An 18,924-nucleotide genomic window follows, 5' to 3' on the forward strand; every position below is an offset into this window, starting at 1 on the left:
GAAGATTATGCAGTAGATTTTATTCAATAGATTATACAGTAGATTTTATTCAATTGATTATGCAGTAGGTTACTCAGTAGATTATGCAGTAGGTTATGCAGTAGGTTATGCAGTAGACTATGCAGTAGACACACATTAGTTTAATTGTAGCGTGGCTTTTTCTCAGCTCTGGTTCAGTACTCTCAAATGGCAGAAGGATTTTAGTTCTTTAGTTCAGATCACTTTGAGTTTTATTATATGTTTTAATTCCATTCTTCAGTATTGATGAAATAAACTTTTATTATTTAATTCTGATACTTGTCTTAAATCTTAAATTGTATTGAAAATATTACCTAATATATATATATATATATATATATATATATATATATATATATATATATATATATATATATATATGCATTATAAAATAGATACACAGATAGGAAACTTAACATGGTACAAAGGGATATATATATATATATATATGAATGAACAAATGGGGCTGCACCGTTTGTATTGTAAGCAGTGAGTTTTCTGAAGTGCCAGCTCCTCAGAGCGCTAGTCGTTGCTGTGTGAGTGTGTGTGTGTGTGTGTGCTGGAGAGAAGCTCGATGTAAAGCACATATCCAAGACAGACGGGCGGTTTGTTTGTTTTTCTTTTTTTTTTTCTTTTTTCCTTTGGCAGTTGTTCTATAAGCAAATGCAATTCACGTCTCGTTGTTCTGGTCAGTTAGCCGAGTCGAGTTTTTGTAAAACTGAAAGCAAAAAGGCTTGGTAATACAGCAAGGCTATCGGACACGGGACACCCTTTTAAATAGATTAACAAGGCCGGTCGCTTTCAAGAGATATTTATTCTTTCACCTACACCCCCAGCAGACCTTTCCCGTCTCCACAAACCATTCTCCTGAAAGATTGCGTGCGATACATATTTGCCGTTGTCTGCAGTGCTTGGATTGCATATTGTTTTAAAATTGTGACACAGAATGGGTGTATGACTGACACTCTCAAAGCAGAGTTACCTGCTTAACATGTATTTTCTTAAATAAATCAATTAAAAAAATAGTATTAACCCTACAGAAAAAAACATCACAAACACAGCGCTGATTCAAATATGGGTGGAAATAAACCAACAGTTTGAAAAGACAAATGCAGCTGCGTCCCAAAAATAATAACAGCACATTGTTTTGCAGAAATATCACAGCTAACCGATTTATTAAAAAAAAACCCTGCAAAAAATGAAGTGCACATTTTTCAGCACGAACTTCATGAGGCTCTGCTGTAAAGATTGAAGAACCCACACCCCCACAAACATCGCTGTTCATTCTATTTATAACAAGTGTGTGTTCGTAACATGTTACATGATTTCTGTCTACAAGCACATCAAATAAGAATATCGGTCCTCATGCTGGGAGAATTATTCATTCGAACAAACATTGCATCAAGTGTACAGCGAAAGTTTTGCATCCCCCTATAGAATGAACTCATTTCGCTTCAAAAAGTCGAATGAAACCTGCTGAATAATATTAACATTTTGAATTACACACCGCTTTGTAGTTTTCCACATACTTGACAAAAAACTGACAAAAATGAAAAAAAGGTGACTAAATCTAACATGAAATACTGTACTGCTATTATGGCTTCTGTTAGACTTTTGCAATATCATTTTGTAGTTTCTTTGATTACATGATGTTAAATAAAAGATCAAAATTATGTTCATATATATATATATATATATATATATATAGATAGATAGATAGATTTTTTTTTAATTGTTTCAATCTTAAAATTCTAGGGTGATGCAAAACTTTTGGCCACAGCTGTAGACAATAATTATTCTGTTTTATGTTTGCCTGAACAAACCATATCAAATTGAGAATCCTGCCAAAAGAGTTTTTATATGTAATGTATTAAGTGACAACTTATTTAAATAGCTGTTTGTAACTCTTTCTGCTGGATGGGGGAAGCTGTGCTCGTATTTGCGTTGTAAAATAATTGGAAGGGGGTGACACGCGGTAAATCCTCAGATTTAAACGAAGAAAAAAACCAACCATTTGTGAAAGCGTATTAACATCGGCTCTGTTTATTCCTGCTTTATCCTGTTACTTCTGTTTAAAAAATAAATGACCGCCTGTGACACAAAACCTTTAGTTACCTTTTGTGTGCGGTGCGACACATTATCCTCTTACTGTTCACGTGTGTGTTTAAACTTTCAGCTCTGCCTATCTGAATATTGAATTGACTCGAATTCATCCCAAGAAACATTTGAACTCCTCTGCTATAAAGGCCCGGGAATAATATCGCATTGAAATATTTTATAGTGTGTGTATTCTATTAAATATCGCATTTGATATTTTGTTCACATAGTATAACTGGGAATTTAAAAAAATGAAGTGATCCTCACCATATTTTGTTTTAATGTTGTACTCATTTTGTGCTTCATGTTTCCTCAATCCACACCTAAGGAAAGGTTGGGATTGATTGACAATACAATGGAGATACACAGTACAGTTAGATTGTAACCTTGACTCGTTTGTATCAGTAGTTAATAGTTTTGCTTTATTGTTCAGCCAAGACTTCTTACCTATTTATCCTTCTTCAGCGTTGGTTAACAAAACAAACCTTTGTTCAGGTTATAATAACTGACATCGCATTATATAAACAGGGGCGGCATTAGCTGCAGCAAACTTCATGCTGGTGTGTGTGATATCTGTGTGTGAATCGCTTCCTTCGAAGTGCTAGTCAGACTCTTTATTTAATATTAAGCACCCTTTTTTTATTTTTTACAGAATTTGCAATGCGCCAACATGCCCTGCTTAAAAAAGATCCGGATTCATTTCGTTCTCAGTAGATTAAACTCTCGCTTATTAAGTGGGATTCAAGCAAACGTCTTCAAGTGCCTTCCACTAAAACCACGCGCTGTCCTGTTTTGTGACACAATTTGGTCACAAGTGATGTTTTTTCTTTGTCCCCTTTCTCTCTCTCTCTCTCTCGATTTTATTCTGTGTGTTAAAACTGCGTAAGAATGTGTAATCTGTGCCAGCGTCTCAGTAACACAGTTCCCATCTGCGCTGTCGCTTGTGAATTTAGAATCGTCTCCTTTTTCATGAAAAAGCTTATAATGTGAAAACAGTGTTTCCCAACTGCCTTTCCAGGGCTAAATTAGCACAGCCTCCTTCTAAATGCTTCTAAAACCCAACCCAGAAGAAGGGTCTGCACCTCGCACATCTTGCTTTGTTTGTAAGCGTATTGATGGGATTGCAGTGTAGGCACATGCCCAGGTATATTGTTCAATAAACAAACAGACTTCGCTCAGGGTTCCACAGTGTCATGTTTTTTTTTTTTTCATAGACACAGTAAATAAGAGGAGTGAGAAAACTTGTTTCACTGAATGGCGGCACAGAAGGACATTTGGCTACGTTTTTGAAAAATAAAAAAATGCAAAATCTTTCTTGCAGGTGGAGATATCGTGTTTTTTTTTTTTTTTCAATCAAACTTTAGTTTTTTCTTTTTCTTTCAAACAGGTCGACATTTTGGCACAATAATCATTGGAGTCGAGTATTTTTATACGATATATAATATATTTCTATACTGTGCTTTTAAACACTCTTTCATATTAAAAGCTACCCCCCTCAGATATATTTGTCCCTCTTTGTTCTGGATTTGAATTGGGGAGCAGCTGCTGGGTTTAGATCTAGTGGGACTGGGGTGGTTGGTTTTTTAATCTTTTTTTTCATGGCACAATCTGTGCCAACATACCATAATGTGAATGCAAGAGGGTGTGTGTGTGTGAGCGAGAGAGAGAGAGAGAGAGAGAGTGAGGAAAGGGTGGCATATGAAAAATTCATGTCCTCTGGACTTTGCTTATTCATTAGATACGAACTTGTCTATTTGGCAAATTGCACGCGGTTTAGCTAAACAGCAGTGTATCTCTCTCTCTCTCTCTCCCTCTCTCTCTCTCTCTCTCCCCCTCTCTCTCTCTCTCTCTCTCTCTCTCTCACCCCTCCCTATTTGAAACAAGCCTATTGGTTGCCGAGTAGGCGTCTCATTGCCAGATAGGTGGGCCCTGCACATACTGGCAAAGGCACAGGCGCTGGTTAGAGAACGTGGAAGGAAAGAGAGAGAGAGAGAGAGAGAGAGAGAGAGAGAGGGAGGGAGAGATCTACAGTGCTGGAGAGAAAAGGGGAAAAAAAGAGGCAGCAGTAGCTTGGTTTGGCAGCCGCGGTCTTACATGCTTTTCCAACATTGATTCGGCCCCAACATTGATTTCCTCACAATCCGAGATCGTACCCCCCTTATTCCTTATTTATTACCGACAGGCCGCAAGATCCAAGCAAGTATCACTTGCTGATTTGCCAAGGACTTTTTTTTTTTTATTTTGGACGCTGCAAATTTTTTTTTTTTTCATTTTTTGCATAGCGCTTTTAAAAAAAAAAAAAAAAAAAAAAAATTGTTTCCTTGTTCTACAACTAGTGACGGGTGCTGTGAAAAGTCCCACCTCCTATGTCTGTTTTTTTCAGGATCTTTTTCCTGTTTTTTTATTAATTTTTTTTTTGTTACATTTTTCATTGCCCGCGTTTGCCGATTTTAAAAACCAGCCGCGTTTTTCGCAGGGGGGGCGTAAAAAAGAGAGCGGTAGGATTTTTTTATTTGCTACAGACGCGCCGAATTTAGGATGAAAGTACAAAATGGTAACTATTGACTTTTTTGTTGTGTTGTTTTAAAAAAAAAAAGTGCTGTTGTCTGGCTTCGTTGAAAACCGAAATATCGAGAACCAAAAAAAAAAATTAAATACAGAATGGAAAGAAAATTAACCCTAATTTTGCTATAAACGGCACCAAAACCTATTTTGGATTTGATCTGGTAAATATTTTGGTGGCACTGTGCTGAGGTTTTGCAGGCTGTTATACAAAATACTAACCATATGGCTCTCTCCGAGTGCTCTTCTGCTTGAGGTAAGGATTCGGTGCTGTACAGGCAGAGACAGGTTTCGGGAGCGTTTACGCAAGTCAGGGTTTGGCACCAGGAAAAGAAAAAGGTTCACGCAATTGATTATATTTTATATATATTTTTTAAATCATTTTTTTTCTGCAGAACATTCAGCAAACCTAGGTTTTGGTATGACAAAAATAGTAGCTGTGTTTGCAGTTTGTATGGTCAAGAAAAAGTGAATAATTTAGACACTATGTATGTGTGTATGCATGCATGTATGTATGTGTATGTATGCGTTTATACATCTCCTGTCTTTCTCCTATATTATTATTTCACAATTTAAACAAATATTTCAGCATATTTTCATTTCTTTTTAAAGCTTGTTTATTTTAATAAAATCTCTATTATTATTATTATTATTATTATTATTATTATTATTATTATTATTTATTCACGTATTCACATCCATTGAGCCTCGATGGGATCCGAAAAATAAATTTAACATTCCTAAAACCCTTCTTGTTCTCCTCCTTCCCCCTCTCCTCCTCTCCCCCGTGCAGGATGAATTCCACCCTTTCATCGAGGCTCTGCTCCCTCATGTGCGAGCCTTCTCCTACACCTGGTTCAACCTTCAGGCTCGCAAGCGCAAGTACTTCAAGAAGCATGAGAAGCGCATGTCCAAGGACGAGGAGCGAGCGGTCAAGGATGAGCTCCTGGGAGAGAAGCCAGAGATCAAACAGAAGTGGGCCTCCAGGCTCCTGGCCAAACTGCGCAAGGACATCCGGCCGGAGTTCCGCGAGGACTTCGTGCTGACCATCACGGGCAAGAAGCCCCCGTGCTGCATCCTCTCCAACCCCGACCAGAAGGGCAAGATCCGACGCATCGACTGCCTGCGCCAGGCCGACAAGGTGTGGAGGCTGGACCTGGTCATGGTCATCCTGTTCAAGGGCAGCCCCCTGGAGAGCACGGACGGGGAACGGCTGGTCAAGTCCCCGCAGTGCTCCAACCACGGGCTGTGCGTCCAGCCACACCACATCGGAGTGTCGGTCAAGGAGCTGGACCTGTACTTGGCCTACTTCATCCACTCTCCAGGTGAGAGGACACAAACACACACACACACGCACACACACGCGCACGCACACTCCATTCGTACACGCAGCACGGGTTGTGATTCAACAAAAATTATACACTTAAAAAAACAAAAAAAATGACATTTATATTTGTATATTTGAGGTGGGTATATCGGTCTAAATCAAACATATTCGGCAAATCTTTTGATGGTAAAACGTGGATGTTTTGTGCATCACTGTATGTGGTTAAGTAGGTTACCAGCTTATAATTAGGATTCCAGTCAATTTGACAAGCTTATACTTAGCTGTTGTTATAGTGTCATGTTGAGGTATAGATTGAATTGGTCTAAATCCAAGCTTTCTCTCTCTCTCTCTCTATATATATAGAGAGAGAGATTTTTAAACCAAATTATATATATATATATATATATATATATATAATTTATTTATTTTTGGTTAAAAAATCTAAAACCAAACACCTATAAATTATTTTTTTTGCTTTCTTACTCATTGTGACGAGGGGAGAGGTAGGTAGTACTCAGAGTTTTAGAAATGAGAGATCAAGACATCTATCCGAACCAGAACATTTATTATCACTTTTAACATTTTAAACACAGTCTTTTTGTGTCAGATTTCACTACATAAAATGTTTACATATATAGAATTATAATAAATACAGCTGTGGCCAAAAGTGTTGCATCACCCTATAGAATGAACACATTTTGCTTCATAGAGTCGAATGAAACCTGCTGAATAACATATTGAATTACACACCATTGTAGTTTTCCATATACTTAACGGAAAAACTGACAAATTAAAAAATGTGAAATTTCTAAATCTAACAGAAAATACTGTACTACTATTATGGCTTCCGGTAGTCTTCTGCAATATCATTTTGTAGTTTCTTTGAATACAAGATGTTAAATAAAATATCTAAATCATGTTTATATTGGAATCAATAAGCTACTAACAACCAAAAGAGCAAGATGGGCTGAATGGCCTCCTCTCATTTGTAAACTTTCTTCTGTTCTTATATATATATATATGTAATTTTTAAATGATATCTCAATCCTAAAATTCTAGGTGAAGTAACCCTTTGTCCACACAGGTAGCTGTATCTAGCTACTAGTAGGTTGAGTTTGCATTTCTTTTTTTTTCCAGTAGGAATATTCAGTGACTTCATTAACGTCAGTAAAAATCATTCCTCAGGTAATCCGAAGAGCAGTATTGTGTTCTGCCATTGTGAGCATGGCAGATAATTGCAGTCACTCACACAGACACGCATAGAGTCACACACACAGTATAGGATTCTGGAGCAGGCAGGGTTATCGGCGCTGATAACAGCTTAGAAATTTAACATGTCACTTTTCTGATTCCTGTAGCACGTAAGCTGTTTCTCTGTGGATGAAATCTCTCGTTTAGTGCAGCGCTGTGAGGGGGTTTGGGGAAGAAGGAGGTGTATATTTTATTATTGATAATAAAAGATGTATTTTATCATTTTATTAGTTTCTGTACAAAAGGGATAGCGTTTTAAAAATCTCAACTCAAACGCGTGTTTTCTGGTTTCGTGTTGCATGTGTGTGCTCCTTGTAAAGGTGGGGTAACCCTTCTGGCTAGGGAAGGGACGAGGTAAACAGAAAGAGAATCGAAGAGTGATACACACACCAACTCCATTCCGCAAAATATGACATGTTCGTCTTTCATTATTAGCGTTTTGTTTTACGGTTTTTAAAATCCGTCGCGCTTCATGTTTTGGTCCCAGGCAGCAGATTCGGTGTCGTGTTATGAGTATTATTTTCTGTTGTATCTGTGTTGGCTCATCTAATAGCAGGCTGGCATGGTTTAGTGATATCTGCTGATCGGGAGATCTGGTGGAAGCTTGTAAGAGACAACACAAGAGGCTTAATATCAATGAAATTACAAACTTTCACAGTGAATGCAGGTAGACCCTTATTGGAATAGGATCATCAAAACTGAGGCAGCACTGAACGCAGGAGCTGAGGAGTAGACCGTTCTCTTTATCAGCCAGTGTAGTGTTGCATTTCCTTCATGACGAATTCAGTGCACACTAATATTTTCTGAAAATGATGTTATTTAGACAGCCTTTTTTTTCATGAAGACATTTCTTTGGAAGACTCAGAAGTAAATGGTTTCTGAATTAAAACGAAAACTGAAATGCACGACGCTGGTTGTCAGAAAGGCTGCAGAAATCTTGCCTCGAACTCCCCTATAAGTAGAACCGAGTGTGTTCATTCATTATGTGAACTTTTCATCAAAGCGGGCTGCTTTTGACTTGATCCCCGTACACACAAATCAAACAATCCTGATTTTTGGGTAATTTGTAATAATCAATAGCTGGTTTGGTAATTTTATTAATGTATTGATTTATTGATTTATTTTGAGTACACAGATTCAGATTTGTTTATTATTTTTATTATTATTATTATTATTATTATTATTATTATTATTATTATTATTATTATAAATGTTTTACTGTGGCGATCAGCCCTTTTTTCATTAACCCTTGCACCCACTCGAATGCCAGTCTCTTAGGAGCTGCTGTGGTCTGATATCACCCTTGCTGGGATGTGTGCACAGTGCTGGTAGTTGTGTAGTTTATCTATTAAGATCTGCACAGTTCAGGTCTAAAAATCTACTTCTAGAAAAGACTCCTGCTGCTCTCTGCACAGAACCACCAGAACACAGGGTTCCAATTCCAGAATCCCAACGGTTCTGTTTGGAACCCACACAAAATAAAGGTTCTGCACAGAACCACAAGAACCAAGAACAGAGGGTTCCAATTCCAGAATCCCAACGGTTCTGTTTGGAACCCACACAAAGTAAAGGTTCTGCACAGAACCAGAAGAACAGAGGGTTCCAATTCCAGAATCCCAACAGTTCTGTTTGGAACCCACACAAAGTAAAGGTTCTGCACAGAACACAGGCAGGGTCTCGGGTAATAATGTACATTGAAATGGCTGGGGCTGTGCCACCTTATACAGCCTTATAAAAACATCCAGCTTCTGTAATGAAAGCAGAGGTCTGTGTGTTGGGACGGCTCTGTAAAAGCACTTAACCCACTCCTGTGCAATCTTTATAATTTCTGATAATATACTGTCCTAGACCAGCGTCTCCGCGGTGCCAGCGTGCGCTTCTGCCGGGGAGCAGTGTGTGAAATGCCGTTCATTGTCACCATTGTTACAGTGAACTCTAATTAAGCACCGGAAACCCGTCCAGATCACTGCGAGTCATGTTTCATTCACGGAATCATTTCGATTGACAGTTTCCTTTCACCCTGCAAGCAATTTGACGAGGCGATCTGCTTTAAAGAACCCATTGACACGAGCGCTCATTAAATCTGCATAAACCTCACCGTACCTTAAAACCTCTTGACGAGATAGAAAAACAACTCGAGAGGTTATCTGAATGGGAATCAGCACGATTTCAGTTTTTTTTTAAACTTTTTTTTAACTGAGATAAACACATTTAAAAAAACCCAAAATGCTATCCTATAAACACCAAACATAACACCGGAAACGACTAGTTATTTTTTGTGCACTTCGCGCATTGGTGGGGCAGTTTACAGAAGCCCTAATCAAGCAGTTTTTTCTTTTTGTTTTGTTATTTAAAACCTAAAATCAAACTGGTGAAACCGACACAAAGACAGCACTGCCTGTGTGTGCACGCCGCGCGTAAAATCTACGCGCTCGAACGCCTTACGTACTCCGAACCATTAGCGAGCAGTTTGTACAGGAACTTAGCAACAGAAACAAACCACCATTTAATTCAGCAACTTTTAAGTTTCACAGGTGATGTTTGCTGTGGTTTATGTCCTTTCAAACCGAACTACACAGACCGACCGGCACAGCTGTCTACTTAAAGACACAGCGTACACAAGCTCTTCTGACAAACGTTTTGACGAAAAACATTTTTGTCCTTCAGGAAAATAAATTAAAAAAATTGGATAATGCGTCCCATTGTCTTTGCATGTATTTACATACTTCAACGCGTTACCAAGTCTGGGTGAGAGTGGCGTGCCGGGACTCTAATGTCACAGTGACTGACTACCGTCCCAGGACAGCACCTGCAGAACACTGTTGAGCCCGGGCTCTGTTTGGAGATACATGGGCGAATCGCAAATTACACGGGCTATCTTCCGCTCGAATATTTTGTAAATGACTCTGCGCACAAGCGTGGGGTGTAAGCCCCTACCGTTTATACTTTACACTGTAATCATGTGTGTCTGCAGCTCCGGCCAAATATTTTGCACCCCCCTATAGAATTAACTTAATTCTGCTTCATAGAGTCGAATGAAACCTGCTGAATAATGTTACCTTAACGTATTGAATTACACACCGCTTTGTATTTTTCCAGATGCTTAATGAAAAATGTGACATTTCGATAACATGAAATACTGCTGTAATACTATGTTGGCTTCCGGTAGACTTTTGCAATATCATTTTGTAGTTTCTTTGATTACATGATGTGAAATAAAATATATAAAAAAAAAAATTATATGCATCAATACGTCATCTTCACCTCCTCGCCATACAAAAAGAGCCATTGTTAAAAGGACTGGGTATAGGATAAAAAGAGTCTGTTCTGATGAAAATGACTTACAAACAGAAAGGAATTGAAAATAAATCTTAAAAGAGGATATAAAGAACAGCTTATTGAGAAAGAATTTAGAAAAGTTGACAAACTCAATAGAAATGAAATCCCTGAATATCATAAAAGGAAAAAGGATTTTGAAAGAGTACTATTAATAATTACATATCCTAAGTTGTTGCCTAGCATTTCAAAAGCATTTACGCGTACTTCATAATTCAGAGAAAATGAAATATTTCTGAAAAGCGGCGATTGTGGCTTTTAGAAGGGATTCAAATTTGACATTTTGGTAATTAGTAGATATAAACAGATCATGGACACATTCCAGGACATTCAAACCTGTAAGAGCACATGTAAGGTACGCAGAGACTCGATCTTAAAAAATCCCTCGTGCAAAACTAGCAACCTTGTTTATGGTATATTTTGCCAAAAGTGTAGTAAAATTCAATATGCAGGAGAGACAGGTAAAACATTACAGAAACGCATACAGAATCTCCGATCAAACACAAGAAATACACAAGTCAGTGAACCAGTGGCTCAGCGATTTACAAAGAACAAACAGAACAGGGACGACCTCAAATTCAGAGTTTTAGAAAAATTAGACAATGTATATTATAGAAGACTAAAAGAAAATAAATGGATAAATAAACTCAGTATCGCGATGCCTGAAGGTTTAAACAGAAAGGAATAGCCGATCATTACATCATCAACTACAGTGTGTGGTGAATGACATCATCATCACATTAATAGATTTCAGTAGAAATAAGGGAGTGTGGCATCATGACATCACAAGCCTATCAATACATCCACTGTTTGTTTTCAAACACACTTTCCCTTAACAAAGGTGTGTAAAAACTATTATTATTATTATTATTATTATTATTATTATTATTATTATTATTATTGTTATTATTATTATTATTCAATCCTTAGGTGATGTAAAATATTTGACCCTATCTGTATATATCTTCCTGTCTGTCTGTCTGTCACATTAAATGTGTATATTAACTAGAAAATCCAGTTAATGTACAGAATTTATATACAGATAGGCAGGTATTATTATTATTATTATTATTATTATTATTATTATTATTATTGAAAACATGCAAGCACAATACTAATTTGACACAATGCTAAAAAAAATGCAGCATATATATATCTATATGAAATATACAAATCAGAAAACAATAATATAGATAGATAGATATAGATCTAGTAGATTTTACAGCAAAAAATGCCGTGGCGTTCGGAGGTCCTTGCCTTGAACTTCAGTGTGACACGCAAATAAAATGAAAAAAATAAATCAATTCATTTCATGGCCAGGAGGCACTTGTGTCTGTGTAAGTATGGGCTGTATGAGTCTGTATTGATTTACTGGAGCAGCTGCTTTTGCTGTGGTGCAGAGCATGCTGTGAAATATAACGCGTCACAAAGGGAAGCGACATAACAGAGGTCATTTCAAGGGTCAAATGACAGATCAGAAGAGCGGAATCAGCCGCTGTTGCTTTCGTTCACAATCTTTATTTAAACGTTGTTCCCGGGTGTGTGATTAAAAGCAGGCTCGTCTCTAAGACGCTGCTCGCTGTTCATCACTATTTAATGCAATAAAGAAAGTAGATTACGCTGCAGTTCCATTCGGATTCATTATCGACACGTTGGTAATTTAATAAAAAAGAAATCGCGGTCCTTATGCACTTGATACACTCATGAATGTATGAAATGCTTTTAAGGTTAATGAAACTGGCCCCTTGGTTTCTTTTCAAGTACAATACATGTCTATATAGGGTGTATAGGGTGCTGTACGATATAAGGCGACATCCACTCTATATGAAGGCGTCCTGTACACTCGGACCTTGAATTTTCACCCACTGAATCTTCTCGTTTCTCAGCAGTTCTGAGCAGGGGTTTTGTGTTGTTTTATGATGTTCAGTCTGTTGCATGTGCTTATCAATCAGGTTTTCAGTTGAGAGGGACGCTAGTCTTGCTGATAAGTATACAAGCGTCTTTTCTACGTCTTTCGCACTGCGACCCTAAAGCAGACCGTTGTAAAAAGAATCAGTCTTTTGCCACTTGCACAGAAGGTGCCGACAGAAATGTGTTTTCAAAAGGGTTAGCTGAAAAAAAAGGGCTTTTTATTCTCTGATTCCTTTTAGGCTTTTCAAGAAAGAGCAAGCGTGAAATTGTTCTGTCTTCGTAACCACACACACACAGACACGCACACACACTGACACAGAGACACACACACGCACAGAGAGACACACACACAGACATGCACACAGAGACACACACACACACACAGAGACACACACTGACACGCACACGCACACGCACACACAGAGACACATGCACACACACAGTGACGCACACACACAGAGACATACACACACACTGACACAGACACACGCACACACAGAGACACACACACACACAGTGACGCACACACACAGAGACACACACACACACAGTGACGCACACGCACATGCAGATGAACGGTGGGTGGGTGATGTGGGTGCTTTAAGTGTGAATGAAGCCAAAACTACAGTGTGCTTCTCTTCAAAACACAAATACCCTTAAAATACATGGATTTACACCTACCATTTGCTAATGTTTACTGCGCACAATTCTGTGACTGTGAGGATGCTCCTAGGCTCCGTACATTAACAACACATTTTTAATAAACTCAATATCCCATCATATCATTCTGTGGTTTAAAATAGCTGCAAATTCCTTTTAATCCCAATGCATTAGCTTCCTATTCCTGTGGTGGTCCACTTCAATTTATTATGAATTTGTCACAATTTTTTTTTTTTTTTTACATTATCTTACAGCACTACAAAAATCATTACAGGATAAGAGCAAAGCGTTTGTTATTCAGCTGTTGCATCCTGTGCAGTCTTATAAAAAAAAATGACTTCTAAGTGTTTAATTGCCAGTATTAAATACAGTACCAGCTGCAATTGAGTTTACGGGCCTGATTTTGAAGTGTATTCAAAAAACACTTCTCTTAGAACAAGCGCAGCTCAAAGCGGTGCGCTCGTTATTTTTATTTTCACGCAGCTCTGTGGAGAATCTTCGTTGTTTAGTCGCTCGTATTTGTATTTTTTTTTAAAACGACGCTGGTAAAGAAAGCCACAGTGGCTGTGTTCTGACTGGCACAGATTTGCATCAGAAACGCCCGCCATCAGGACCTTGCCAACAGTGAGCCTTTATTTCACTGTTTATCAAGGGCGATAAAATGGTTATGGAGGCTCTACGCGCAAGGTGACTGAAACACGGCTGTATGTTAGTCTTCCGAACGTTCACTGGGAAAAAAACCCTGCTCACTGGCGTAGTTTAATGGAGCTCCTTCTTCATTAAGATCCAGTCATTTTATCACACTGCTTGTTCCCAGTTTCTGGTCGTCTCTCATTTCAGTTAGCAGCAGCCGATGACTGGAATGAGTTTCAGCAACAGTTCAAATCAGATCAGTTCACATCTAAGGCTGCTTTTAGCCGCAGGGTCGACTCGTCGCTGACTGACATCTGTGCCTGCTGAGTTGCTGCTGAGTTTTATGTTTTCTGATTGATTATATGTGTTTTTTTTACTCCTTTATTTCTTGTGTTTGATGTTGTTTGCTGGGGTGCTGTGAGCCTCTTGCCAGCTCATCATTGGAAATGAGACTGTGTTCTCTATCCACTCCTGGATAAGTAAAAGTTTGGATCGATTTGATTGGCCGGTATTAGGCAATTCTAGGGGTGTTCAATTCTGTTGAATTTCCTAATCATTTCAACTTTGAGATTGAACTTGTTTAAACTGTAATATAATTGGGCTCCCGAGTGGAGCATCCAGTAAAGGTGCTCCACGTGGAGTGCAGGATGTGCCCTATAGCCTGGACGTCGCCGGTTCGAGTCCAGGCTATTCCACAGCCGACCGTGGACGGGAGCTCCCAGGGGGCGGCACTCAATTGGCCGAGCGTCGTCCGGGGGGAGGGAGGGTTAGGTTGGCCAGGGTGTCCTTGGCTCACCTCGCACCAGCGACCCCTGTAGTCTGGCCGGGCGCCTGCGGGCTTGCCTGTAAGCTGCCCAGAGCTGCGTTGTCCTCCGATGCTGTAGCTCTGAGGCGGCTGCACGGTGAGTCTGCAGAGTGTAAAGAAGCGGGCGGCTGACGGCACACGCTTCAGAGGACAGCGTGTGTTCATCTTCGCCCCTCCCGAGTCAGCGCAGGGGTGGTAGCGGTGAGCTGAGCCTAAATAATAACGCGTCTGTGGAACTATGAATAAATACTGAATATTAAGTAAATAACCTCACACTGTATATAAACTGCTTTATTAACACTAGGGGAGCAACAACTATATATTCACATGCATTTTAATTAAAATCTTTTGCATAGATTTAAAGAAGAGAGGACTATGCCAGGGTATAGAGATAGCAAGGGGCTGAGTGGGGTACAATCCTCACCCATACATTTTCTACAGTCATTAAAGAAAAAAAACCGATACAATATTGGGGTACCGCTGAAAATCTGAATGTGTTCAGATGTCTTGGAGAATGTACAGCGTGCTTCCATACAGTACTGTGATCTTTTTTTTATTTATTTTCCTCCCCACCTTTTTAATTTTTCGGCTTGATTTTTGCAGTCGCTTACAGCACCAGGTTTCTGGTAGGCGGTGAGATTTGTTTTTTCTTCATCCTGTAACGAGTGAAGCCTCACAAGCTTGGTTAGCTGGGGCAGAGTGCTGTGTGGTGCGCAATCTCTCCCAGACATCGTGGAACATTTTTAAAAATGTTTTATAGGCTATAAAAATATTGCTTTTAAAGACGTCTTATAAATGTGCAAATACTAAATTTAACCCTTTGCGGTAACTTAGACCATTTTTTGTTTGCCCAGAACAGTTTTGTTTTAGTCGGAGATGGAAATAAGACTCCTGTTGCATAGCAGTTTCACCCATTCCAGGTTTTACTATGAGCTTGATTAGCCACACTGTACAGGTAACAAGCTCAGGTGTGTTTTAATAGTCAACCAGGAATGGATCAAACAGCTATGCAACAGCTATGCAAATACCACCATATGCTGTATTTGTGAACGTACAGTTTCATAACACTTTGCTGTTTGCGTGGTATATTTTAAAACTGCCTGAGGGGAAAAAAACCTGTTTATTAACGTCATTTTACTGTTCCACTAGCTGACTATTCAGCAGTGTGGAGTAGTGGTCAGGGCGCTGGACTCTTGACCGGAGGGTCGTGGGTTCAGTCCCAGGTGGTGGACACTGCTGCTGTACCCTTGAGCAAGGTACTTTACCTAGATTGCTCCAGTAAAAACCCAACTGTATAAATGGGTAATTGTATGTAAAAATAATGTGATATCGTGTAACAATTGTAAGTCGCCCTGGATAAAGGCGTCTGCTAAGAAATAAATAATAATAATAATAATAATATTCAGCGTTACCCGTTCTGTACAATTCTCACACTGCAGAAGGGACTAGCTGAAACGTTTGTGTACGTGACTTGACAGCACTGTGAAGCTGGGGGAACAGCAAAACTGCAGTCTACCAGAAACGGGGTTCTAACAGCATTGGAAAGACAGGGGGCGCTGGTTCGACTGCTCCATCCTCAGCAAATTGCTGGTGATGCTGTGCTCTGCTGAATCAAACCCACGGCGGTCAGTCAAGGGTTAGTGTTATTGGCGCGCAGGTGAAGAGAGCCTTTGCGCTTGAGCAAAAAAAAAACTTACTATCGACCGACCCCCGTTGACTTATTCACCAAGTAACCTCCAGTTAGAAAAATGAAGCCGTGTTGAAAGTCGTGCCAAAAGGTAACCTGAGCTCTCGTTGCTTTGTAATGTAATCCAGAAGCACAGGAAGCAGAGGGAGGGATGGGAAACGGGCTCAGATTTTCCCCCGGTTGATCATGTGCCTTTATTTAATTTTTATTTATAGCTTTTATTTAACCAGTGGTCCCATTGAGATCAATATGGTAATTCTGTGTTTTTTTTCAATACAAAATATGAATCTGCAAGGGCAAATAAAAATAGTAATATTTAATTTTCTTAATAATAATAATAATAATAATAATAATAATAATCATAACACATAGTAGCCTGTAATCCCCCATGTTAACTGCCTGATATTATTATTAATATCTTATAATGTTTTTGTTTCTGAATGTATAAGGTTAAAATTCATAATCGATAAGGCACACTTTCTCTATAACCAAACGCAAGTTCAATGATAAATATAAGCAGATGACTTTGTCCGTTATAAACAGTTTGACCTTCTGGTTTAGTTTCTCTGCAATTCTTCTTTTTTTGTTAAATTATTATTATTATTATTATTATTATTATTATTATTATTATTATTATTGTTATTATTCTGAGCTGTTCTGTTTTTTATTCGTATCTAATTGTTAAACAGAATTCAGTTCTGTATTTATTGATTTCTAAGAAGTGGTTTTTGATTGCAGTACAAGTAATATTACAAACACACATCCCACAAAAAGGGGGTCTTATAAAAACAGCTCCGGGGGGACTCTTAATAGGTGCGCACCAACATGGAGGAGGGCTGCTTATAGTGTCGCACCATCAGAGACTTTTAAAATGAAAGACAGGGTTTAGCTCCACGACTGTTAGGGGGGCAGTGAAAAGTACATTACAGCAAGGAGAAATAGTTATTAAACTGGCACATGCACCTTTGAATGTGACACGCTAAGCTGAGTGCAGGGCAGTGCTGTCCCTCAGAGAGAGGCTGGCACAGCGCAGGGCAGTGCTGTCCCACTGTGAGAGGCTGGCACAGTGCAAGGCAGTGCTGTCCCTCAGAGAGAGGCTGGCACAGCGCAGGGCAGTGCTGTCCCACTGTGAGAGGCTGGCACAGCGCAGGGCAGTGCTGTCCCACTGTGAGAGGCTGGCACAGTGCAGGGCAGTGCTGTCCCACTGTGAGAGGCTGGCACAGCGCAAGGCAGTGCTGTCCCTCAGAGAGAGGCTGGCACAGCACAGGGCAGTGCTGTCCCACTGTGAGAGGCTGGCACAGAGCAAGGCAGTGCTGTCCCTCGGAGAGAGGCTGGCACAGTGCAGGGCAGTGCTGTCCCGCAGAGAGAGGCTGGCACAGTGCAGGGCAGTGCTGTCCCACTGTGAGAGGCTGGCACAGTGCAGGGCAGTGCTGTCCCTCAGAGAGAGGCTGGCACAGAGCAGGGCAGTGCTGTCCCTCGGAGAGAGGCTGGCACAGTGCAGGGCAGTGCTGTCCCTCAGAGAGAGGCTGGCACAGCGCAGGGCAGTGCTGTGGGAGGGAGTTACTCTGTGGTGTTCGAATGTGGCAGCAGAGATGAAAGCTAGCGGGGGTCGTAGCTCACTTCTGGAAGTTTCTGCATTGGCTGCAGTCGCTGTTTAGCCGTGTAGGAACGAGCTCGGAGAGTTTGTATTCTGAAAACGAGACATCGCAGATAATAAAGAGCCACTGTGCCAGCCCCACTCATTCCACATTGATATTGGCAGCCATGGGACTGGCAGAGTTTGTGTGTTATTATATGTGAAGGGCTCTGCTCGATTTCATTTTAACCACCTCACAGTAATATTGTCATTGTATTATGAATTGATTAAATACAGTAGCAACAAAAATTGCAGTTACATTTCAGCATATATATAAAATCTCCTAGTGCATTATCAGACTAAACTTTTGCCCAAGAGGATTTCATTAATATTGCAGTGCAATGGGTTGGAGAGAACACTGTGGAGATTCTGAAGAGCACTGTGTCCGCCTGTAATTAAACTAATTTGTGTTGATTTGATAATCTGTCAAGTTATTTAAAAGTTAGGCTCTGGGGGTCTGTTAGCATCAATACAAGTATTATACTAAGCATCATGTCTGCTTAACTCCTAGTGATGTAAGCAGGACGTTTTTCAGTACAGGGTTACCTTAAGGGAACGTAAACGAACTGGACTGTCAGCAATCCCTAAGTCAGCGCAAAGTGCTCAGCAATGGATGATTGTGGCCGACAGAGCATTAGGAATCCCGCAGGCGTTTTAAAACTGACCGTGGCAGTTGAGAATTTAAGTGGCACGCCATCGCTTGTAATTTACTACGAAAATAAAAATGAATTAGAAGAATGTGTGCCTTATTATGTGGTAGATTTTATCAGAGGGTTTGGACAACGAAGCCGTTTTAAAAATAATATATATAGAAAAGAGGAGGTTCTTATTTTGGTGATTCTTGCGTGTGTGTGTGTGTGTGGGTGAGCACTGTGAGTGTGTGTGTGTGTGAGTGTGTGTGTATCAGTGTGTGTGTGTGCGTGCTGTGTGTGTGTGCGCACGCTGTTTGTATGAGCGCTGTGTGTGTGTGTGTGTGTGTGTGTCTATGTGTCTGTGTGTGT

The 18,924-nt window shown here is 39.8% G+C and overlaps 1 protein-coding gene across 9 annotated transcripts in view; it reads left to right on the forward strand.

The window, feature by feature from the left end:
* LOC117409804 (nuclear factor 1 X-type-like) overlaps positions 1–18,924 on the forward strand; it is a 145,011-nt gene that overhangs the window by 43,378 nt on the left and 82,709 nt on the right. For 8 of the 9 annotated variants that reach the window (XM_059007187.1, XM_059007185.1, XM_059007190.1 and 5 more), the window contains exon 2: positions 5,471–6,002. In XM_059007187.1, the coding sequence (XP_058863170.1) occupies positions 5,471–6,002 (532 nt within the window). Of the gene's footprint in view, positions 1–4,088; positions 4,670–5,470; positions 6,003–18,924 lie in introns of those variants that run through there. The other variant, XM_059007186.1, reaches the window with a different exon arrangement.

This window comes from Acipenser ruthenus, chromosome 34, assembly GCF_902713425.1.
Source record: "Acipenser ruthenus chromosome 34, fAciRut3.2 maternal haplotype, whole genome shotgun sequence".
Taxonomy (NCBI): domain Eukaryota; kingdom Metazoa; phylum Chordata; class Actinopteri; order Acipenseriformes; family Acipenseridae; genus Acipenser; species Acipenser ruthenus.